A 27,232-nucleotide genomic window follows, 5' to 3' on the forward strand; every position below is an offset into this window, starting at 1 on the left:
TATCGTGTTTGTAACTAACGTTACAACAGTTTTGTCCTATGAGGATATTTTCAAACTTATACATTAAAGTAACAATGGTCGATTACATTAGTCCTTATATAGCACCCCTGTTGGTAATAATAAAGGTACTTGGCTTGACTGAGTACCTGAATTTACAATTCACAATGCGAATATGCTAATTTGAAAAACCAGTGACTAAACTAAATCGATTTGATCACCGGTTTTCAAATTAGCATATTTGCATTGTAAATTGTAAATTCAGGTACTCAATCAAGCCAAGCACCTCTATTATTACCCACTATATAAGGCCTAATGTAATCGACCATTGTTAGTTTAATGCAGGGGTTCCCTAAGTGTGCGCCGCGGCGCCCTGGTGCGCCGTAGAAAGTAAAGAAGGGCGCCGTAAGTCGATCCTCTAATTATTGGACACCACAAAATTAGCGGATACCCTTTTTGAGTGTTCGCATCGGAAACGTCGTAGAACATATCATCGTAGAACTCTTTTTTCGCCGTCGCGTCGCGTCGTTCACTCGCCAATGAGTACCTACGCGCTTCAACTGATACTAAATGATAGTGATAAAGCATCTACTAGTGGCGACCGGGAAGCAAAGAAGCGGAAATATCGTAAATACGATGATAGCTATTTGATCTTTGGTTTTACTTCAAAGTAAACAATGAAGAAAAACCGCTATGTGTGCTTTGTATGAAAATACTGTCATCCGAAAGTGTGCTTCCAAGTAAGTTAAAGCAACATCTCGAGACAATTCATCCAACATGACTGATAAATCGCGTGATTTTTTTCACCGGAAATTACAAAATTTAAATAAAACGAAAAACGCACTGTTCAAGGTGGCATACAGGGTGGCAAAATGCAAAAAGCCTCATACTATTGCAGAAGAGCTTATTCTACCGGCTGCTCCCGACATGGTGAATATTATGGTGGGAGAGTCAGCTGAAAAATTAATTTCCAAGATACCCTTATCTAACAATACTATCAGTCGAAGAATCCATGACATTGCTGAGGATCTCAATTACCAATTAATAGAAAAAATTAAAAGTAAGGATTTTGGTTTGCAACTTGAGCACATCCATCAATTTATTAAATATGATTAGTTTGATCTTCATCTTGAAGATGATTACTTGGTGATCGAAACACGTGTCGAGGTGTTGAAATAACGGTTTGGTGTTGGGAAAAATCTCCAGTAACATTAATTACTACACCAAAGCTTCCAAACAGTGTATCACAAGTGATATCATCAGAAAGAAAAAGAAAACAGAACGGAATAAAAATAATAAAACATGATATAACGAGACAGAAAGCATATACGACAACTTTGCGATATATTTCTGGAGCTTCATTGTTTACAAATGCAGTTGTCACTAAATTGTCGATGGCATCATCAAAACTGACGCAAAACCACGTGCCAGGCGGTACGATGTGGGTTCTTTGTTCACTCACTCGAATTGACTGCCGTGTTGGTCGATGGTTCAAGCCCTAGTCTGTACGATCGATTTTCACTTGCTATCGTCCAACCCGCGTTAGGAATCACACGTTAAAAGGTAAGACCTCGTTAATCCTCAGCTCGCACAAGTTTCGACTTCTGAGGGTTGTCGTTCGTAGGGGTGCGACGGCTGGTTAACGGAAAAACAGATATTTTTGAACAGACTAGATGGGGATGCAAAGCAGAAATTCTCAACGAATGAAAAAAAGTTACACTGCCGTTTGTCTTAAGTCGAAGACTAAGGTAACACGATACAGATGACACCGAAACACAAAAACACCTCTTCGTTGGTTGTCCCTTCGAATCGAGAGATTGCAGATGATCATTTCGTTGTCAATGAAGTATACAGGTCGTCATTCAGCTGATCCCACGATAGCTATCTCAGTGAATAAAACATGCTTTGAAATGAGTTAATTTATATGGGATGTATATTTCAAAATCCACTGTAACAATCAAAATTTCTGAAATTCATATAAGATTCTTTCAGAACCAAACTGAAAAAAAATCCAATCGAACATTAAATCACCCAAAAAGAAAAGGATTTTTCGAAACTAGTTTCATATGATAATAATAATGATGATGGTAAATCTAGTATATAATATGGTGTATATAATATATATATATATATATATATATATATATATATATATATATATATATATATATACAATATATATATATATATATATATATATATATATATATATATAATGAGAGACACATAATATATTTAACTTAAACAAACAAATTTACTCAAAATGAATTCATAACAAAACCTCATTCATAGGAACGCTACAGAACGTAATATTCAAATATTCATATTCATCAATTTCTTACTTGTCCTCTTCAAAGTAGTCCCCCTCAGATATAATACATTTGTGGCAGTGTTTTTTCCAATCCTTGAAGCAATATGCACATTTGGGTATGTCCTTCAGCGATTCGGTATTTATCTCCTCAATTGTCGCAAACACCGTGCTCTCATGGGTTTCTTTAATCATGGGAACAGAAAAGAGTCGCAGGGGGGCAAATCTGGTAGATATAATGGCTGAGGTATGATCACGGTGCTGTTTTTGGCTCAAAAAATTAAGAACACTTAATGAGTAGTGAGCAGGTGCATAATCGTGATGAATTGTTTTTCTACAGCACCGGACGTATCTTTCCTATTGCGTCTCGCAAGCAACGCCTAACTTCAAAATAATACTTCTTATCGACCATACGACCATGTGGCAGAAGCTACTGATGCACCACGCCACGGTAATTGAAAAAAAAAGAACAAAACCTCGACATTTGATCAAACTTGGTGAGGTTTTTTGGTCTTGGTGCTCCTGGATTCTTCCATTGGAATTATTGGGCTTTGGTTTCGATTTCATATCCTTTGGTCATGATAATATGAACAGACAAATCATTTCACTTTATTGACCATTCATCATACCTTTTTTGACGGATATTTTCAATACCTGAGAAGTATAAGTATTCTTTCAAGCCTGTCTGAAATTTCAGAATAATTTTTAGAAAAAAAAATCCTCACCTAAGTTTCAAATAGAAAATTACTTCCTGAACATCAGTCTGGCTTTAGGAGCGAATGCAGTTTTTCTTCGGCCTTGAGTGCTATTACTGATGATAATAAAGACGCTAGAAGACAACAAAATGTACGTTCTCATTATGATAGATCTTTCCCGTGCCTTCGATACGATTAACTATGAGATTCTTTTATCAATTATACATTACCTTGTATTCAGCAAGACGTCAGTGAAACTCCTATAGTTGTATTTACCAGATCTTCAAAAACATGTGAGGATTGATGATAAAATTTCAGATAGTCTAAGCATTCAACGAGGTGTACCTACCACAAGGTAGCATTCTTGGTCCTCTTTTATATGCATTGTATACTTCAAACTTCATCATCATTTTTATCATTGTAATTATCATTTATATGCCGATGACAATAAAGTGTATTTTTCTTTCGATATGGACGAAATTGAATAGGCTTATGTTATAATTAATGCAGACTAATCGCGACTCGTGACATTATCGGAAAAACATTTTCTAAAAATGAATTCGTCGAACACTTGCGCCATTTTATTCAAAAATGAAATTAAAAAAATAGAAACCACGAATAGATTACGAATATGTATCAATGATTATGTAATAATTTTCAACGATCATATAAAAAATTTTGGTTTACATCTGAACTCGAAATTGCGATTCGACAAACATGTCACTTCTAAACGGAAAACGGCATACGCAGCTCTGAAATTGTTTTATCCTCATTAATTCAATAACATAAAAATGTTATCCAACCCGATTGTTCTATCACATTTCAACTATCGTGACATGGTTTATGGTCCTATTCTTTCGGATATCTGATGCCTTTCGTATCCAAAAGGTACAAAATTCATGTCTACGTCTAATTCTTAATCTCAAAAGAAGAGATAGGATTTCACATGAGCTTAAAGAAATGGGCTGGTTAAGTATGTCTAATCGTCGTTTACTAAATTCACGTTGTCACAAAATCCTTAAAACTTATACACCTGAATTTCTGTGTAAGAGAGTCACATACAGGTCAGATATTCGTAATCTTAATTTGAGGAGGAAGAATATTATTGATATTCCAATGCATGAAAAAAAAATATTTGAATTCTCCCTCTCTTATCAGATTTTTATAACTGCCTCTTTATTGGATATTTCCAATATTGCATTGTCTTTGAATTCCTCCAGAAAAATATTTTTGACCCACCTATGATATAGCCTAGTGAATAAAATGTCTCTTTATAGTTTAAATTTGTTCAAACAGTGGTATATTATGAGTATTAATTATTTATATAGGTTATAGGTACTCACCTTATAAGTTAGTAGATTTTTCATCAATGATTTATTATTTTTTTAAGGAAGTGTATCAGATTGGTTATTGTAGAACTGGATGGTGCTGCATGTGTTTTGTGCTGTCTTTAAAACAGAAATTCTTAACGAATGAAAGAAAGGTAGACTGCCGTTCGTCTTAAGTCAAAGAGCAGGTTAACGCGATACAAATGACACCGAAACACAGAAACACTTGTTTGTTGGTTGTTCCTTCGAATCGAAAGATTGCAGATGATCATTTCGTTGTGAATGAACTATACAGGTCGTTTTTCAGCTGATCCCTCTAGTGTGGAAGAATTGGTCAACTGACCTAAAACTACTCCTTTTGTTTTGCTGTTTTCTTTAGGTTGAGTTTTACAGTTCTGTAACTATTTAACCGGCAAACAATAAATAATTCATTATTATATACTCATGATTCGTCACCAGTTTAAAGAAAACCTGGATCGCCGTTAACGCCCCTCAACAATTCCTGGGCGATGGTCATACGACGGTGTTTTTGGTCAAAATTCAGCAATTTTGGAATGAACTTCGCTACCACACGCTTCATGCTCATGTCATGAGCCAATCGACAATTCTCCATAACAATTTTTTTCACTTTCTCAACATTTTCATCGGTAGTTGATGTGCTGAAGCGTCGAAAGCGAGCGTAGTCATTATCATATTCTCAACCTTCTGTGAGAAGCTTGTACCGCTTGTAACATTTTTCAGACTCAGAGTACAATCGCCGTATGCCACTGTCAACATTTCAAGTGTTATCGAGCAATAAATTGAATGTTTTGTACTAAATCCAATGCAAATTTTTTTATCCATATTTTTCGATAACAGTAAATCGCCGAACACGCAAAACACTCCCAACTTTTATGCCTCTCATCAACAAACTAAACTGTATATATATGTTCGAGACGAGCATACCGATATAAAAAAAAAATTAGAAATCGCTAATCAAATGTACGTAGCGCGCAATATTTGATCATTCACATTATTTTTATATAAATACTCTTCGAATTATTACATCGTTTCTATGAAAAATCTGTTTAAAAATCTGTTTGAAATCTGTTTTTCCGTTAATCAGCTGCCGCCCCCATAAGAACGACAACTCTCAGAAGTTAAGACACTTGTGCGAGCTAAGGACTAACGAGGTCTTCCCTTTTAACGTGTGATTCCAAACACGGAATCATTTACAACGAATGTTTTTTTTTCCAATTTGTATCTGTAAGAAACTTCTATGCATTCACTATTCAGCTTCTTCCTATTAGAGGCATGGTTTTCTCATTAAACCGTTTTTTTTTATAATTACCGTATATATTCCAAGTTAGAAATTGAATGTTATTGAATAGAAGAACTAACGTGAAAAAATTAATTGAATAAAGTAAAATCTCATAATAATTTGAAAAATGTGGTACCCGGTTTTTTATTTTGAGATACAGACAGTTCTTATTGAACAGAAATGTTGAAAGAATTTGAGCCCCCAGATTCTTTAAGAACTGTGAACTCTTTACAAACATACTGCAAATGAAAGATCAACAATCATGCTTTTTACTCGCCAAAAAATCAGTGAAAAATGTTCGGGGGTACAAGAACATAGTCTTCCACGGTCGAAGTCACGATCAGAGCGAACAAAATCCGGGCAAGTAGGCCGTGGTTGAATGGAACCTGAGGTACCCGGTTATATTTCTAAGTCTCAGTAATCGTTCGTTGCTAAGAACTAAAGTTTTGGCAACGAACGATTGCTGAGACTTAGAAATATAACTTTCGTCATCGCAGTAAACGAACATACCACTGATGATGTCTGCCGCAGTAACAGACGAAACGTTGGGTACTTCAGGTTCCTTTCGACCACGGCCTGCTAGCCAAGATTTTATTCTCTTCAATGTCCGTGAGTTTTCTACATTTTTTTTTAAGAATAACAGGATTATAAACAGTGATGAATGTAACAATCACCAAAATTACTTTAAAACAATGAGAACTCGAGCCCCCTGTTATGAACCTTCATTATCAGAAATGATATTCTCTTCCATCATCTTCAGACTGGGCCTTGACTTGCGATACAACCTGTTAATTTCTCTATTCATAGTTAAAATAATAACTTTACCAAAATGATATTAGTTTTTGAATTATTGAAATTTACTCGAGTTATCCAATGATCGAGTGACTTGAAAACTGCCGAAATAAATGTAGTCATAGTCAAAGTATTATTATTAAATGACTGTTCCGGTATCCCCAGTTCTTTATTTCCTGTCCGTTTTGTTTTCAGCGACCAGAAAAATAATTTTGTTACCTCACCTGCTATACCTGCCGTTGTTCCACGAGGAGACAAGGATGCGATAATGAATAGTATAGCAGATTCGTATCTTTTACACAAAGAGAAAAAGCACAAGAAATATCACAGAGGCAAGAAAGGTTATCCCAAGAAAATACGTGAGTATTTTTTTATTTACGTTGTTGAAGTATGAATCTAATAACTCAATATGAGCCCCGGAACTTGTCACATATTTCAAAATTAGGAAACAAATCTCTATTTTCAACAATAGGGTTGAAAAAATGTGTATTAATCAAAATTCAACGAAAGTTTTGATTGAAATATTCCTGTATCATTGTAAGAACATTATATTCAATGAATACCGCGTGAGCCTAAAAGAATGAAACGAAAATAAGGAATTCAGTTTGCAGGAGTTTATTGAGAAATTCATTATTGGATTATTTTTACCTATTTTCACTACTATGGACTACTCTCTGATTTCATGTTGTTTTCTATCAAGTCGGAAAAAACTATTTGAGATTTATTTGCATTCAATTCAAGATTGCGTATTGTGAATATATCTATCAGATTCTGAAGGTCTGCATTAACTTTTTCTGCTGAAGTTTGCCAGTTACTATGAGAAAAGAATAAATGCAATTGAGTATCATCAGCATAGTGGTGAACATTCGCTTATTACTAGATGCATCTCTGAAATGAATAGAATAATAGAGGTCCACAAATCGTGCCTTGGGGAACTCAATGAGCTACAAGCAGAGTATTTCAGTGTTGACCATCAAAACATATGGTTTGTGTTCAATGAATGAAGTTGCTTTGAGAAATTATACAAGGAACAAGGGAAGCACAATGACTTGTTTCCAGACTGATGGAACATGATTTTTCCAAAATGATGTAGAAAATATGAGTAATGTGATTGATGAAATAATCCTTAATATATCTTAGCATAAGAATAGAAAAGTAATCATATGAAAAGCAGTTACTTTTCATACTATTTAGATATTGTCTGACTTGAATAGGTGACACTCGAGAAAAATACAGCCGTAGTTCATTTCGGTTCTGGTATTTGTCGAAAAGTCTCAACTATAGATCTGTTTCAGATGGATGGTTGGTATGACAATAGAAATTAAATTCATCTCAATTGAATTTCTCAAGTTGTTTCAAAATATCCAACATTGAAATATCTTCACAAATTTTCAAAAATATCACATGTTTCGCTATCACAGTAGTTTTTTCGTAGTATTAATTTACCAAATGTTGATTCTTTACTCAATTTATATATACCCCACGTAATTCACCAGTGAGAACTACCTATTTGGTACTCACTAGATCATAATTACCTAGACCACCTACTCAAATTTTATATACCTGAGATACATCCCCAATTACCTATAGCATATTATATCAATTCTACATTAATAATAATATGTCTACGAATACTAGGATGACATCAGTTTCTAAGAAAACAAGTTCAGTAATGGTAATTTATTTAAATCCAGTTGGTCATCTAGTATAATGTTTGAATTTTCAAGTTCATTAATTTCCATTGCTTTCAAATGATTTAGCTTCAAACCTTCATTTTCTATGTGTGAAATTTCGAAATATCCGTTAAAGATATGATTTGAATATGTTTAACTAGTTTTCTTATTTACATAGCTCAAATGATGTTCTGGATGCGATTTCTGAAAGTTCTGCCGGTTTGACCAATATATACTTTAGGACAAGTTCAACATTTCAATTTACATATCCTGATTTCTCGGATTTGGATGTTTTGTCTTTATTATTTTTTACTTAATGTTCTAACGTATCACCTGTTCCATATGCAATTTTAATATTTTGTTTATTCAAAAATGACGTAACTTTTTTCGTTGTTGGACCAAAATATATTAAAACTCTATAATTTTTGTTTTTAATATTCAACTTTTTGAATTTTGATTTTTGTTTTTAATATTCAACTTTTGAATAGCAAAACCGTCCCGAATCGTATTTGCGTAGACTTTTTTGGAAAGTATTTTGTCTATTAATTCACTTTTAAATCCGTTGTTTACTGCAATTTTCCTACTGATATCAGTTCTTTATTGAAATTATTTATTGAAAGAGGAACATTGACTAATTTATAAATCATACTATTATAAGATGCTATTTTGTGTTGATACGGATGGGTAGAATCGTAATGAATCGTAATATCCGTATAGAAAGGTTTGTGATGAATTGAAAAATCATATTTGTTGTTCATTCTCCTATACTAATTGCCAAGTATAAAAAATTGATTGAGTTTGAATTGTCTGCTTCTACTTCAATAGTGAATTTAATGTTTTCATTAATTTTGTTAATATCCCTATGAAAATTGTCCAATTGTCTCTTAGTAAAATAAATTAGTTAAGGCTTTCGCTGTTCTATCTCCATTCGGGTTTGAAGGCCATCGTAGTTTGGAACTGCCTCTGAAGAAGCCAGCCACTCGTGCTGGCGAAACGTTAGAATACAGTTCCAAACTACGACGGCCTTCAAACCCGAATGGAGATAGTAACACATGTCTCTTAGTACCCGTGAAACATACCAAAACGTCATCCACATAGCTATGCCAATACCAATCACAAAAAGAAGATGGTTTTAGTATTTGTTTGAAGGTGATTGACAAGGTTTCGTGATGAATTTCACTAGTTCGGACTTCCATTGTCTACTATATAAAATGATTTGAAATCCCTGAAACAAGATCCTACCTGCAGATAAAGGAAACGCTACTGTGGTAATGGAAACCGTTCTCTACGAACAGAAGATCGAAGAGGTTCTGCAGAAGGGACGATACACAAAGATCGTACGGGACCCTACGGCATCAATCGAAAGGAAGTTGTACCAGATTTTGAAAAAACAAACAGTCTATTTTTCGGACAAAGAAAGATCATGGCTAACACCGCACCACAGTAAGCCCCTCACTTGAATGGTCTACCCAAAATCCACAAGAAGGACGTTCCGCTTAGACCGATCATCAGCTCCAGAGATTCGTCTACTCAAAACTTGTCTAGATTTTTACTTCTCTTAATACAACCATTACAAGGAAAAACATCGTCTTTTGTGAAGAATTCAAGGCATTTTGTCGAACTACTAGGGTCAATTGAGGTTGCACAGGAAGATCAACTAATTAGTTTCGACGTGGAAAGCCTTCACACCAACGTTCCGGTCGAAGAAGCACTCCAAATCATACAGAGAAAGCTATCCGAAGACGGGAACCTGAAAGAGAGAACGAATCTACCTATAGAAGTAATTATGGAATTACTAGGATGCTGTGTACGAAACTGTTATTTCCAACTGAAGGACGAATTCTTTACACAAGATGATTGACTGCCAATGGGATCGCCACTTTCACCAGTCATAGCCAACATATATATGGAGTGGTTTGAAACTCTAGCCATTGAAGAAGCCCATAAGAAACCGCGAGTCTGGTTGAGATATGTTGACGACACCTTCATAATAAGGAACCATGGGAATATTGAACTAGACGACAATGGAGAAGGAAATCCACAATGAATTGCCATTCTTAGACGTTTTGGTGAAGAGGACCGACACTAAGTGGGAAACATCTGTATACCGAAAACCCACCCATACGGGACAGTATCTGAACCACGAATCCATCCACCATCAATCGACAAAAAGAGGAATCATCAAGACTCTATTAGACCGTGCTTTTGGGCTCTGTAATACAAAGGAAGGTCTCGAGAAGGAACTAGACATCATCAAAAATGATCTTCAGCGGAATGGATACTCCAAAGCGATGGTAGAAAAGACTTTGGCTAAAAGACAGCAGGAGCCTCGCAAGGAAGAGAAGCCGTCACAACCAGTGCTTGCACTTCCCTACATCAGAGGATTATCGGAGAGGATAAGAAGAATTGGTTCCAAGTACAACATTAGAACCTGTTTCAGATCCGGTAACACTATCCGTAGCAGCCTCACGAAAACCAGGCCCCCAAACGCGGACTGCGATTCCAAGAATTGCATTTACCGGATACCCTGTGAGTGCGGAAAATCCTATATTGGTGAAACTAAGAGGCCATTGAATGTTCGCATCGCCGAGCACAAGAAGCACACACAGCGAGGAGAAACCAGCAAATCAGGAATAGCAGACCATGTTTGGACCCATCAACACAACATCGAGTGGTCCCAAGCTGAGATCTTGCACAGAGAGGAACATTGGTTCAGGAGAAAATTTAAGGAAGCCGCATACATATTGTCCAACAACGTATTCAGCCAGGCCAGCGTAGATATACGAAACATATGGAAACCCATCATCAAACGAAAAATGACCAACTCCCGCCAAAACGGTCATCTCTCACGGGATCAGTGAAGCGGAAAATGGAAAGTAGAGAAAGTGAAAGTATTTCAACGACCTATAAAATAGTCATCTCTCGGAGGAATCAGTCCAGTCATCACCCGAAGACGATTGTAGATACCAACAATCGAAACGTCGTGAACTAACGTGACTTGGAATCTCTACACTTTTTTATTTTTTTATTATTATCTTTTTTCATTCCTTTAATTTTTATTTATTCAATTATTATATTTTTACTTGTAGGTTATTTCACTATCATTTCATTTCAGGTTTATTGTTGCTTAATATAATTGTTATTTTCAACTATTCTTTCTTAATTATTCTTTTTTACTTGTTTCAGGGATTTCAATTCATTTTATATAGTAGACAATGGAAGTCCGAACTAGTGAAATGGTTTTAGTATATTTATATTTCTCAGAATGAACATATGCTTTTTATATCGATGTATAGCATCGGTGATACAAATACGAAGATTCCTATAACTTGTGTATATTACTTTTCTCTGAACCGTGTTTCTCACTTTAATCGCTTCTCTGATATTGAAAGTGACTTTGTTATACGGTTGTTTCTAATCAGCTCATGTACACTGAAAAAGTCCACCATTTCATCCCCCTTATATTCAACTTATTATTTCAATATTGTAATATTATTATAATTCATCAGATATTTCCTGAAAATTTCAAAAGGTGCTAAAATTTATTAGGTTTTTCAAAAGAAGCTTTCTCTGTTCAATCGAGATCAAAAACCTAGTTTTATAATATCAGCATACCATTTCAGTAGACCCAAACAATAATCAGAAGATAAAGCAATTCTCATTTATATGTTAGGGTAGTCTGCATCAATGTACTGGACCTTTGGTAAAACCGTCATCGTTAATTAGTATAATTACTTTGTTGCAGGTGCCCCACGTGATTGCAGAGTGTCAGCTTGGTCAACATGGAGCGCCTGCAGCAAATCATGCGGCATTGGAGAAATGCAACGACGCAGAGAGGTCCTGAAACACGCGAGGAGGGGAGGGCGCCTCTGTCCCCCCCTGGTCGAGACGAAATGGTGTGGATCAGCGAGATCATGCAACAAGGAATACTTCAACTGGTAATCAAGACTCTCCCAGTGAATATCTGTGCACAATTCGAGACGCCAACGTTTCAGTGTGCCGTTGTGAACATGTGTTGGGGACTGCCAAACTATACATTTATCGTTACTAACCAAAAAAGTGACTCGGGTTTTCTGCGATAAGCAAAATATGACGTCTGTAATAAAATGCACATCAATTTCATAACCATTATGTAATGATAATAATTATTATTAAGGAGAGACAATCGATTTTCTAACAACTGAAAACTAAAACACGATCGATTCCATCTGAATACTGCCCAGTGACTAACAACGTAGTAAAATAGGTGATGATTTGAAGACTTTCGAGTGAATTTATCAAAAATCAGTGATACTTTTCTTATGTAAGTTGTTGAAGTAGAAATAAACTTCTAACAGTGATCATAGCATGTCATTAAAATATTTTGTAGGCTGAACACGGTCATAAGGCTCCACCTATTGGAAATTTCGAATGATTGAAGTGTTCTCCACCACTCAAAAAAATCTCTGTATCAAGTCAACTTTGCGTGATGTGCATATAATTCAAAAAGTTTAAATTGATATGCTTGCCCCACCCACCAGAAAGTAATCTCATAGCTTATTATATACATATTTAAACATAAAAATATCATTAATAACTATGGAATACAAATAAATTCACAGAATTCAATTCACAGAAAGAAAAAGAAAAAATCACCTTGAAGGTTCGGATTATTTCCCTCCTGTTTATAAAAGAGGGGACACGTGTGAATCGTTGTATTCATGCCACGTGTCACATATGGGTGTCTGCAAGAGGCTGTTCAAAACCTGTTGTAAGTAGTCCCACTGTGATTCGAAAGTACATATAGATTATAACAACAAGGACCAACATTGTCTGCTGCATAATTGCTCATATCTAATCCGCCTAAACAAGAATCATTTCTTGCACCTCGAATACGTCGGTTTTTCATCTCCATCCAGAGTTTTCTCTCTTGTGAAGGAATCCAAGCATTGTGACAAACTCAATTGTCTAGTTTTTTATGGTATGGGGAGAGAAAAATTCCAGAAAGAATCAAAGGTTAGTGAGAAATGTCTACAGTGTGTGCACTTCATAGTGGATTTCAGTTGACCAATCTCAGAGTTGTTCAAATATCTCAGCCCGGACTCTTTTGCGTTTCCGCTGTCGCTTCATTTTTCGTTAATATCCGTTGAGATCGAATTAGGTTTCTCAGTAATTCTAATAAAATCCTCATGCAAACCTTCCGAAAGATATCGATGTAATTCCTGGGTGTCTTGATGGACAGAACCCATGAATCGAGGGACAGATCTTTGAATCTGACTTTTAAAGCAGACAGTGTTCATTACTCTGTCAGATGAACATTCTGACGACAATTCCTTGAAAACTTATGCGAACCCTTCAATTGAAGCATTCTTCATACCAGAAATACCAGTATTGATATCTTCCATGTATAAATCCTTTTTCAAATATTCCAGCAACCATCTCGTGTTTGATAAACATAGGATTACACTCTTACATTAAACAGGTATTGCCAATATTTTTCATCCCATTGAACCCAAGAGTTTTGACTGAAGAATGTATCACGGGTTTATGTTGTAACTGTTGATATTACGTTCGCCACTGTTTTCTTCTGAGTAATTACAGTTACAATGATTAACCCCATCATTGGATCAGTGGGATAGGAAATTCGAAGCTGAACTGATTAAAACTGAATTAGATGTGGCAGACGTTTTGAATTTGAAAAATAAGATCATTCCAGAACAATAATTGTGGTATTGGAAGAAGTTATTTCATTTTTTTGTAACCGCACCTTCACGTTAAAATGTATCAGTGTTATTACTTTTTGTATTTCATTGATGTATTATCAAGAATGGTAATTGTTGGTTCAAATGATATTATGACATTTGTGATTACAAATGTTGATGAACTCTCTTTTAGAAAATGTGTGTTCACATCTTCTTTACCTAATTTGTGACAAATGTTGCGATAAATGAAAATTAACTTTTTTCTCTTATAGTTGGATAATTGACCGGTTTATTTCTGCCTGAGATTATATATTCATATATCTGAAATGGACGCCTTATTATTGTTTCGGACAGATTATTTACTAGGCCAGCTGGCTATTGAATATATTGCTATTTCCATCTGAATCATTTCAGGTAGCCAGACTCTACCTGACCTTCTGATTTTCGTCTGCTTTACTGAATTTAATTTCATTAATGAATGTACCTGTATGGTTTCCTTCCAAAAATCAGGATGTATTCAATACAGGAGGAAACTGTCAAAAAACGAAGCTCCCATACCATGATACTATGCTCACAAAAAAACATTTGTTCCATAATCTATGAACTGGCGAAACATTTGATCCGTTTCCTGAACTGCACATTAAAATCAATTATTTGGATATATTTCGTTCTCCTCACAAAATCATTCATTCCCCAAGGAGCCGATAGATTATTGCGATTGAATCTTTTTAGAAAATGTAGTGGCCCGTTACAAAATACGCCTAACGATATGAAAGATATTTGGTCAGAGAGTTGCAAAACTTTGTGTCGATATAGAACTATTACACGCAATAGATTCCAAAATATATATTTCTATCCGGAAAATCAAACGATATGTTCAAAATGACAACAAACAGAATACTTTTTAACTCACTTGAAAAATGTAAAAATACGTTTAGAGTAGAATAATATGTACTTGAAATTTTCTAAAATTAGATTTTAATTATGAAAAATTATCGTGTTCAAGTAAAGGGCTCTTCAAATAACGCTGCTTTGTTTCCGATTAGCAAACTCAAACGAAACTACTGCATGGTACTTTTGAACCAAAGGACAGTGGTTCTTGAAAATGTAACACACAGGTACCACAAGAACTGCGAGTAATTTTGACTTCATGTGGAAATTTTACTTTGATATGGTGACTAAATCAATGATTTTTCGAATTTAAATGATTATCTGAATTCAAAGTAGCATATGCTCCAAATGAAAAAAATTACCTCCATATATGTTCGGATTGAAAATACGTTTTGAATTTGCTCAAGTCCTCTGGAAAAGATACTGACTCTGGAGAATTGTTTCTACATTAACAAAAACCCCTTTCTTTAAGATGTTGAATGTTATACTCAAACTATGTTCGATGTAATTTCCCATACTAAGTAGGTTACTGGGTTCAGTTTCATTACCACATTTTTAAATATTCTTATTGTATTTTTCCAGCACTCAGATATGCCTTGCTTGTAAAAATACGTCATCTTTCAAAGAAGTCTTGTAAATATAATATAGGTACAAACTTTAGTCATTAGTACGAATGTCAATGAAAAATTTCTATCAGATATTTGTGAGACTTTTTACTCATTTTCGCTCTTATTATGTCAATAAATATTCGCGTGAAGCTCACCTAAAACCAAATAACTTGATGAAATAATAGAAACTTATACATATAGAATAAGTTGAGGGATGATAAGTTGTATATGTATGTATAATTGTACTAATATATGAATTTTTAGTTTTTAATATGGTCTGGCTCATAATATGTATGCATTGAAAATTAATAAACGTTATATTTAGATAAAATCTTCTTTCATTCCATATCCACTTGAAATTTTCTTCGATACTTCATGAATCCAGAATGACGTATTCAAGCAACACTTCACTGAGCGATACAAAACATTTCAAAAAGCCACAACACTCGCCTGAAGAAGCTATTTGACGAGGTTTGACTGAAAAGTAACAGGGTTTTGGTGTTGGTCATTTCATTCCACCTCATTTCCTTCGATATACTCCCTTCTTTATTTTCCATTCAAATTACATATTGCTCAACATAGTGTTTGATGTAATTTTTCTGAAAGTATTTTCATAGTCGAGTTAGATCTGGTAAGTAGGATGGATTTTCCAACACAGAGATTCCATGCTTGACCAAACAACACTCAGTGCTTTGCGGGCTGAAGCATTGTTCTCATGAAGAATTCATGACTTGTTCTTCCACGCTCGCTCACGAAGAGTGGTTAGAACCTCAAGAGAAGGGAGCTACTGAAGTACAAATGTGGTGGCGGGTGAATACCTTCACTGGACGTCTTGGTCGGAGGTGAGCATCGGGAAAGTAGGGGTTTACAGCTGGAAGTCTCTGACCCTCATCGTGTTTGTTCAGGCAAGAGATAGGACACAACATAGACTTTGCGAACACTAAGACCATCCACAGCGAAAACACTACAAGCTCGGATAATTCGCGAGGCCATCGAAATCGAAAAGCGACCTTCTTGCCTAAAAAAACGTGATGAGAGTCAGAGACTTCCAACTACCTGGAAACCCCTAATTTCCCGATGCTCGCCTCCCACCAAGACGTCCGGTGATGGTAATTACTCGAAGCCACGCCTCTACATTTCCTGTTCAGTAGCTTCCTTCGATATAGATACCATCGAACACCCATCGATACCTCAGTTAAATCTAACGAGTAGGCAGATTGAAACCTTAGAGAGAATCAATGTCGAGACCTGTGGAGTGGGCAGATTGAGGCCCCGTCGTCAAGTCACAACTATTTCTTGAAAATAGCTCCAACATGGGAGTCGGAACGTCGAACATAAAACTCCAGACGCGGTTCAACCCGAACTCATCGACAACATCGAGCGTATCGAGTAATCGGTCGACTTCCGCCAGATGATGACAAATGTGACTTTGTCGAAACGTTATTAGATCAATCCCACTAAGGATAATAGCACAGTACACGGATCAAAAACCGGAAACCTGTTCAGCATACTCCTATCAGTGAAAACTTTTGATTTATCATTTCAAACCTTTACGAGAAAAAAAGGTCAATCAAGAAGAAGAACCCAGGTAAAAACCAACAACAATATTTATATAGTAGGAAGCAGATCGTGTGAGGACTTCCGAACAGGTAATAAAACATCACTTTACATATATAGTAGGGAGCGGGAACTAGACTAGTTTATCATTATTGTAATGAAATGAAAAATACAGAATACAGAATAGTCATTTAGTCATTTTTAGATTATAACAGACTTAGAAAAATGGTGAATACGTCAATCAGAACTGAACAAGAAGTGTATGTATAGTTCAAGTGAACGATATACATATAGTGCAACCTACCTTCCAACAGCTCCCCTTTAATAATATAGTTAGGAAGCCAACTAATTTCGTTATTCAATAAATATTTCTGATTATATAACAAACACAATATATATATATATATATATATATATATATATATATATATATATATATATATATATATATATATATACATATATATATATATTACTATTAATGATAAAAAAAAGGATTTGAAGTTCTATAACTTTCATTTGATTATCTGCGAGTTCTTTCGAACTCGCATATATATATATATATATATATATATATATATATATATATATATATATATATATATATATATATATATATATATATATATATATATATATATATATATATATATATACAATCGATGACAGCACGACCAGCGCTTTCGACAGCTGGTCGTGCTGTCATCCTCTAGGCACTATTCTATCTGCAGATAGAATAGTGTCTAGCGACTAGGCACTATCTGTAGATAGAATAGTGCCTAGAGGAAGACAGCAATATATATATATATATATATATATATATATATATATATATATATATATATATATATATATATATATATATATATATACATATATATATATATTACTATTAATGTTAGTTAAAAAAAAGGATTTGAAGTTCTATAACTTTCATTTGATTATCTGCGAGTTCTTTCGACAGCTGGTCGTGCTGTCTTCCTCTAGGCACTATTCTATCTACAGATAGTGCCTAGTCGATAGACACTATTCTATCTGCAGATAGAATAGTGCCTAGAGGATGACAGCACGACCAGCTGTCGAAAGCGCTGGTCGTGCTGTCATCGATTGTATATATATATATATATATATATATATATATATATATATATATATATATATATATATATATATATATATATATATATATATACAATCGATCGCTTCAAAAACACTTCACTAACTTTTTTCGAAAGCTTCTGATAATTCCTTTTCCATATTATGTTTCACTAACACTGTTGTCATTTGAATCAATAAAGTATTTTTCAACTGAAATTACTTTTTTAATCTTCTTCTACCAGTCTCCTTCGTTAATATTAGATACTTCTTTTTTAATTAGCTCTATTACCTTCTTATTAAATTTTGGAAAATTATTTTTACGCCTGATGATTTCCCCAAATCAAGTCGATGGGATTGAAAACACATAAATAGGGGGGAAATCTCAGTATGGTGTCCATACATTTCAGCAATACTCTTAAGGGCATACACTTTTTCAAATGTTTTTGTCTGTAGACCTTCAAGTAGTTGGTTTTTGGTATAGTAATTTTGAAAATACAAATTGATATCCATTGAAAAACTCTGTATATCATCTTTCCTCGATTTTTTATTCGGTACTTGATGATGAGCTGTCGCGAATGGGGAAGTGTTGTCAAGAACTATTACACTATTTGGATCCAAATTTGGGATCAATGTTTTCAAACCATTTCTCGAAAATATTAGCTTTTATGTTCTTATGATAGTTAACATTGCAGTCATCAAGTGTGTTTCCACATAATTTCAAAGGATTCGAACCCATCCTGCACTTCCTCTACAATGCACAATGATTAGTCGCGATCCTTTGTTTGTAGGCATGTTAGACGTACACATTCTTGAACCATCAGTTCACCCTTTCGTAACTTGAGTGTCATACCAAGTTTCGTCCAAATAGAAAATTTTTCATTGTTCTTATCTATATATAGTTATTTGCTCTGAGTATTTATTATGCAATTCTAGTGGAATTGCGTAATAAATACTCTTCTGCTTTCCGTAACTGCTTGACGTTTATTTATTATTTTAAATCTAAATCTCAGTTTCTTTATTCAATTCTGAAGAGTTTTGTCACAGCAGCTCACGTTATGTGCCGGAAGTATTCAATTTCTACCTTATGATTTCAGTTGTAGGAACCTCATTGCTTTTGTAACAGTCGTACATTGTTTTTTTTCAATGATTTTCTTAGATGAACATCTAAAGGTTTTGGTAAACCCGTATCACATCGCGTTTTGCTTTTATAAGGTTTGTTTTTGACTATTTTACGTACAGTTGACAAAGGAATTTCGGTCAAATCTGATGTTGCTTGTATTAGTTTGTTTCCCTCAAAACCAAACTCGAGCTGTAGATTCTTATATACGTTGAAACATACTCTCTGTGTTTCAATATTCAAATGCATCCGAATCTTATTCACTGATATCTCTTTTTCGCATTGTTCACCATCGCATCACTACGCAGGAAAAAGTCTGCGTTGTTATCACACTCGTTATTACTATTAGTACTTGTCCAAGGATGTTACATTTCAAACAGATAACAAAAATTTCAAGTAATTATAACTGCACCAATATCGAATATCAACACACAAATCGCGATCAGTTGAACATTGACAACACGACGGCTCGCATTCTATTCGTCACCGTAACATGACTTCAAAATTTAATTTTATGACTCATCAGTCAATCATACAACTCGGTTAGTAAAAATCATGCAATACGAACCGCCAATTATTCAGTCCACGTGGACTACTTGGCAGCGGCTTTATTTTTTTGTATTGTTTTTTTTGGCCTTTGAGGCCGCCGGCACTTTGAGTATGCACAATACCAGTTTCTTCGACTATGCCTTACGAGTCCAAATCGAATTCTAAGATTTTCTGTAATCCTCTGGAACATCATAAACGGTCCGGAATATTCAGAAATGAATCCACACTCTTATAATGATTTCCTGTCGAATAGTATTCCTATTATACATGACGATAAAATATTTCCTTAAAAATACAAAAAATTCTACGTAATCTTGAAGCAAAATTTTGCTTCGAAGAAATGTCGATAGAAAAAGTGGATCCAGTTATACGCACAATGAAAACATAGGCTAATGGTCACACCGAGTTTGAAATTGTGTTGCCTCAGCTTAACCTTTATCTAACGTTCATCATCAATACCTGCAACGTCAAGGGTGTCTAACCCTCTGTATGGAAAATGGCAAACAGTATACCTGTGCCAAAAATCAATAGTCCTCATGAACTTTAACATTAAAGTCCTATTAGTATTCTTCCAACGATATCCAAAGTTACTAAGATAGGGGAAAATTTTTGTTACCTACTCATTCAGGCTTCTGAGCGCGACATAAATTTAGTGTTCTGCTTCACGTTACGAATGAGATTTCTTGACGAACATGGGAATACCTGCCTAATTCTACTTGATTTCAGTAAGGTCTTCGACACCCTTGACCATCTGCTTCATTTGAAGAAATTATAATTTATTAGTTCAGATTCTTTTCTCTCAAGTTATTTGTCAAACTGACGGCAATGGGTGGTTGTTGGAAACAAATTTTCTGGTTTTCGGTCAATAGAGAAGGGGTGCCGCAAGGAAGTTCTCGGTCCTCTTCTATTTCCATTGTATGCAGCTGATAGAAAAAATAGTTGAAATCATGCTCAATTCATCAAAACGCAGACGATATCCAATTATTCGACCCATTTCATTCATGTACGTTTTATAGCCAATTCTCAAATAAATATGTTTGTATGTTTGATTTTGTTTATTAGGTTCATTAGTATCTTCAATGATGTATTCATTAGGATTTCAAATTCATTCACTAATAATCATCTATCTCATATTTTGTGACATACTCTACATAAAGTTCCTCGTTGGTGGTGCAAAAAATGACTTGACCACCTATCAGTACTCGTTCGAATGCATCTAAAAATCCGATTTGATATCGCTTCCGACTTATGAGAAGCTATCATCTATCATCCCCAATACAGTCCACTGGAACTCCAAAAACAATCGCTGGTTAGCTGGTTGCAACCCCTACAACTAGCAGGGGAACTGAAAGGTAGGACCTTTTTGGCCTTTTACATCCATACTTTCCATATGAAAGCCTGTTTTTTCGTACCAAGCTTTTTTGTCATTACTTTGGTCCAATGTTAGATCAAGATACATTTTATCGTTACAATAAACAAGGATGCCCTTCTCCAACCATTTCTTATGACAACAGAATATTTCATATATACCAACTCCCAATTTTGCATGATGTACAATCAAATTGTATTCATTTTCAAGTTTTCAAAATGTCTTCTTCACACCTAGATATTTCGAAACAATAACTCCCAATGTGTTTATTTTGTTGTATTGTTTCATAAACAATATCTTATGTAGGTGACACAAATTCTTTCGTATTTTAAGAGATTGTGTGAATCTATTTTTTCTATCGTGAAGAGTGTTTCATAAAAATTAAAAACCGAATTACTAGGTGGAAATATTAAGAGCTCTGTTATACCCCAACAATAAGCTTTTCAATTCACAACTCATTCTGATAACAGTCAAACGTATTTCCTAGATCTCACACACATTCTATCAATTTGAGAAACAAGAACTTACTATCGATGCCAAACCATTCAACAGTCACTTTCCAGAGGACTGGTACTTATACTCGTAATGATAATGATAATGAACTACTCTCTTTCGACTCAGAGCAGGGACTTGAATTTGAGAGCCTATAAAAATTCAAAAATTTTATAAAGGAGACTTCACAATCCACACAGTGATAAAGTTTGTTACTAAATGCTATTCGAACCCACATGACATAGTAATTTGTCTTTGATACCATAATTCCATAGGGTTTCATGAACTTTTCCTTATCTTCACTGGGTTAAATGTATCCTGAGGCTCAATTTTTCTCAGTAAGTTCATCTGAGTACTATTTATGTGAATACTGTATCAAAAATACCATATTATTATTGTTATTATCACTGAGGATACACTACAAAAACACACTTTTGTCTATTTTCCACTATATTTCTTTATTATTGACCGGTTTCGGCTATTATACCATTTTCAAAACTAGCCATTTTCAAAACTAACAGCCGAAACCGGTCAATAATAAAGAAATATAGTGGAAAATAGACAAAAGTGTGTTTTTGTAGTGTATCCTCAGTGAACATGAATTTCCACAAAATAAACAAGTCGTCAATCGAAGAAGTATTGTTATTATCTCTGAGGTATTCTGTCGACAGACTTTCGTTTGTTCATTCGCGGATTTCGTCAGGGAAGGATTCATAATTATTTTTGTATTAGAATGAAAAACCCCATTTACAAAAAACATGAGTTGAAAATAAGCTGGCCGTCACGGCTCAACCGAAAGTGCAATTCAGATAAATATTGAAGGGTTGCTTACCTAAACTGAATTTGTCATTCTTCTCTACGAGTCTCTTTCACGAACATATTCCGTGACCACTCCAGCTAAACGAAAAACTTAGGGGTAGCTTTCTGTAGCATTCGAGTGCGGACGATAAAAGCAATGTTATGCCCTCCTGTAGAGACGCCGTTGCTACGGTGAAAAGGGATAACGGCGTTCGCGAAAGTCCTTAGTGCGTCCATATAGGCGGACAATCAATTTTTACACATGAAATATGACAGTGGAGTTGTTGTTTTGGAAAAAAAAAGCGAATGCTCTGCATTCGCTTTGCTGATGGTGGATGTTATGCATGATTAGATATGAAAGGAAGGTGTTGATTGCAACTTGCTACTCACTGTGAAAATGAAATAGTATGAATTCACATCGCGAATGTGAGAGTAGGTAAAGGTATATTATTCCATTGATTACGTTGAACAATAATTTTTTTTTATAAAGGCTCATAATGTGAGAACTCATACGATTTACCCCAAGTACCAATAAACTAATGGAATACAAAGTGGGGAATTCACACGATTATTATGAAACTACCGATCTGCCCCGGCTCCGCACAGGAGCAATGCTGATACAGAATATACTACAGAATGTCTTCATATACAACGTTCACAGCTTTTTTGTCAGTAGACAATACAAACATGTTTTCTTTAGAGGTTACTTTTGAAAGAGCGACATATAATCGGCCCCGTACGGCCGCAACTGCTTTGTCCCTGCACTGTAAATCTGTAATATCTTTGAAAATATTTATTCAAATTACATGCTGTAAGGGGCCATATTGATCATATTATAGACAGATATGATGAAGGATATATTAAACGCGCCTTTTTTCCACCGGCTGGCATTTTACTTGGAATATTCAAAAATTCTTTTTTATTGCACTTCTGGAATATGACACAAACCTATATACAAATTTCCAGCCTCAGAAAATATACCGGTATGGAGAAACAGTGATGTAAAGTAATTTTCATATCATTGAAGATAAATAAACCTCTGAAGAAGCCAGCCACTCGTGCTGGCGAAACGTTAGGATGCAGTTCCAAACTACGACGGCCTTCAAACCCCTATGAAGATAGTACCACTGAATTTTTATTTCACCTTGATTTCATAATATACTTTCATAAACAGACATTTGTAACATAAACTTCTGACCCTGAATAATCTCGCAAACGAATGGAAATATAATAAGAATAATTTATTTTATTGACAAAATGTAGTGGAAGATGTAGTAGGCACAATAGAATAATACAACCAGTAGGCTCTCTTACCACGTGATCCGCTCGAGTTGCCGGGGACCTTCAACTACTCTTAGGATGAGATTCTCATCCAACGCGCTCAGTGCTGTAGTATCGAAGGATTTGACGGTCCACGGACATCGGATTAGTTATAATAAATGGTCGGAAATTGATATTGTGTTTAATTTATTCGCTGTTGTTATTATTGTTTTTAGTTTTTGTAGTTGGTTATAAGTAATTTACCACAAAATACTCTATAATAACCTCAAATTTCGTTTTTATATGAACGCACGCCTATGGTAAAAGAACGAAATTGGCTCCACATTTCGTTTCGAGGTCACCAAGAATTTTGTCAACTTATGAATGAAAGTAGTGGGAGTGGATTTACTGGTTGATTTTTACTATTTAGCAGGTATTATTGATACAGACAATTCTCAAATGATATCGCCTACATTTTTCTCAAAAAGCAGAATTCAGGTTCTGATCTTATCATTTGAGTAACGCAACTTGCTTTACCATTCAACCATTAAAAATGTTCGATACCCTCTACAGAAAAGGAATACAATTTCACTCCCAAGCGACATCTGTATCTCCCCCATGTGCTCAACATTCTTTTCTTCTTTTTAATTGACAATATATCATCTCACGAGAAATATCTTTGAATAAATTAAAATTATGAAGAAGGCAAATCAAAATTGTCATTGTTGAGTATTCAGTGAGAAAATTGCAATGGTTCTCAAAATTATCAAAAACTTTCTTGTCAAAGAATTGCAAAATACTATTGACATTCATTTTATAACAATAGTATTGTTTTTTCCATCGCCATAATGACTATTACTTAACTTCAGGTTACTTATACAATGTGAAAAATATAACAACAGTTCTCAGAACAATATCAAATCTTGCAATTTTGGAAAATTCCGAAATATAAATTATTGATACATACTATTCAACAAGTAACAATATCAACTTTCATTTACCAAGTATTATTGAAAGTTTCACCACATGACCACTTCTTATTCTTGAAACATGATACACAAAATATGCCTGATCCATTAGAGTTATTCTTTTAGAATCACCATCACTTACTAATACGATATTTCCAACTTGAAATTGCCTCATCACCTTTTCATCATGCTGATATTCCAGTTGCTCTAAGTATTCAATTCGTCTGATTAATAAATTACTGTCAACCACATCCCAGAAGGAAACAAATAACAGGAATCGAAGTATTCGAATTATCAGCAGATTCAGACGTAAATGGTACTACTCTGCATGACTGGTTCACAATCACGCATTACTGGGTATCTCCGACCTTTGCCTGAACGAGCCTTAAAGTCCTACAAAACAATTCTTTCAATACGAATCCCAAACTCCACGACGCCAAAAAGCAATTCGAGAATTAAATCCACTCCATCATTTCTAAGGAAGTGAAGTTGGACAAATGAATCCAGCCCAACATTTTCACGACATTGAATGTCTACATGGCAAACCTTGGGCTCCTTCTGAACCAGGCATACTATTGAAGAATATTTTAGTGGAAGTACTAGTCGATGATGGAAGTCGAAACTATCTTTTCAATGAACTAACTTTGTTTTCGTCTACGAAATATTCAATTCATCTTTGAAGGGAACCAAATTTTCCACAGAATCTACCTCCAAAATTTCTAAAAAATTCAAAGAATCATATGTCAATTATAGTTATGAATGAATCTTTTGATCCATGCGATGACTGGAACAGTTTTGTGAAAATCTGCGAATTTACTGTAGACCATGAAATCAATTGATAATGACATCCTAGAGGTCTTCCTCACTAGCAAAGAATACAATGGGCGTTGTATCATTTGTCACTAGTCACACTTATCACATGATCATCAAGGTAAGTAAAAACTGCACCTTATTTGTTAAATGATTTTATTACTGTATTAAACTCTCCCAGTGAAAGTATTTTCCAATGGAAGAAAATCTGCTTGATGAAATTAATCTCTCGAAACAACTCCTCAAGAATTTAGGCGATATTCGTCCGAAAAGAGATGGAAATATAAATATTTTTCTTCTAACTCCTCTGACTCCTCAGACCACTTTGTTGGAATAGTTATTCTTATTTTTTGGAATCCTTAGTGAAATGATGTCCACTCTATTCTCGAATCTCAAGATGATGCAGGTTTGCCGCATTAAGGCAAAAAATTTCATGGACAAATGCAGTCTATCATTCTTAACTCATTGCTTCTGCTAAGTGCACATGATTCTCGTACTCAGTGATCACTTATCCGATCCCACGGTGTGGGGAGTGGTCAGCAAATAATTTTTTTTTCAAATGTATTGCTTTCTTGCTTTCTTTTGAAGATTCCCAATTTTTTTTATATGAAGATGGAAACGTAGAAAGCCAAAACCTTTTTTTCCCTGAAATTATTCTCTCCTAAAACTATACCCCTTTCAATTTATACCTTGAGGAAGTAGTTGGTATTGTATGGTTGGTGACTCTATTCTATGTATAATGACACACTTTAAAGATTCAATTATGTTGTCATTTAAAATCAAATTGATCTCAATAGAGGATTAATAAGTTTGCTGATTTTTTTTTACTTTGTGACTTTTTGAATATAATAATAATAATATTTTTATTCATTCATTTGAAAGGTTTCAGACAACATAATAATAATAGTAATAGTTGAATAAGGAAAAATGACGATAAGTGCAAAAGCACTTGCTGCGTTTAACAGGAACAATTCAATTTCAAGAATTTATTAACACAGATATAATATAAAGATATCAAGTTAAACCTATGATTGTAAAAAGGATATATAAGAGTTCAAGATATAACTATCGTTAGTGGTAATTTCAGTTACACAATGTAAAATAAAATGTAAATGAAAGTAAAACTTGTAAATAATGGAAAGAATAATACATGCATGTATGCTAGTAAAAGGAAATGGCACAATAATTCAAACATAATAAAATATATAATATTAATAAAACAATGTACTGTGTGGTTTTCTGATTGAAATAATAGTACATATAATCATGTAGGTACATTGAATTCAAGTATTTTTTCTGTCAACAAAATCGGAAACTACTATCCTAGTTTGAGAAAAAATGAATAGTCTCAGAATAAATTGATGGATGTAGCCGTTACTACGTGGTAGAAAATCATAATGAAGAAATGAGAATTTTATTTGTAACTAACGTTACAAATACAACTTATAAAATAAATTAGTTTCTTTTTTTTTAAACAAGTGAATTATTTGTAGCCAGATAAGTATAACAGTGTTGGAAAATTGATTTTTGTGTCTGGAGAATAACATTATCATTTTTTCTGCGGGTGTTGTGCAAGTGAGTCGGTAGAGGTAGAGCGAAATTTCTGTTCTTATAGTAATGGATGATAATATTATAATGAAAGAGCTGGCGTATATTAAAAACTTTTGCTTCATTGAACAGAGTTTCAGTTGAATAATAAGGCGGTTTGGACAACATTAATTTCAGGAACCTGTTTTGGAGCACCTCAAGATATTGTTTTTCAGTGAATAATATTAACTGATATGAATTGACAGTTCACAATATATATTTGGCAGCAAATGAAGCCATTCTTAAAATAATAAATGCCTTCTCATTGTCATGTGAATTATGGACCACATGCCACTGAACTTGATTTAAGTACAGTGCTATACATGATAATGTTTGTTGTTCAAGCTCATCAAG

At 34.5% G+C, this 27,232-nt stretch overlaps 1 protein-coding gene across 3 annotated transcripts in view; it reads left to right on the plus strand.

Annotated features, from left to right (window-relative positions):
* Positions 1 to 15,603, plus strand: part of mspo (M-spondin) — a 593,209-nt gene extending 577,606 nt beyond the window's left edge. For all 3 annotated transcript variants that reach the window (XM_074172813.1, XM_074172815.1, XM_074172814.1), the window contains exons 6-7: positions 6,616 to 6,779; positions 11,839 to 15,603. In XM_074172813.1, the coding sequence (XP_074028914.1) occupies positions 6,616 to 6,779; positions 11,839 to 12,035 (361 nt within the window). In that variant the 3' untranslated portion in view covers positions 12,036 to 15,603. The remainder of the gene's footprint in view (positions 1 to 6,615; positions 6,780 to 11,838) is intronic.
* The last annotated feature ends 11,629 nt before the right edge of the window (positions 15,604 to 27,232 follow it).

Source organism: Leptinotarsa decemlineata, unplaced genomic scaffold (assembly GCF_025532065.1).
Source record: "Leptinotarsa decemlineata unplaced genomic scaffold, Ldec_3_MD MMD2_tig00000199_RagTag_RagTag, whole genome shotgun sequence".
In the NCBI taxonomy this organism is placed as follows: Eukaryota; Metazoa; Arthropoda; class Insecta; order Coleoptera; family Chrysomelidae; genus Leptinotarsa; species Leptinotarsa decemlineata.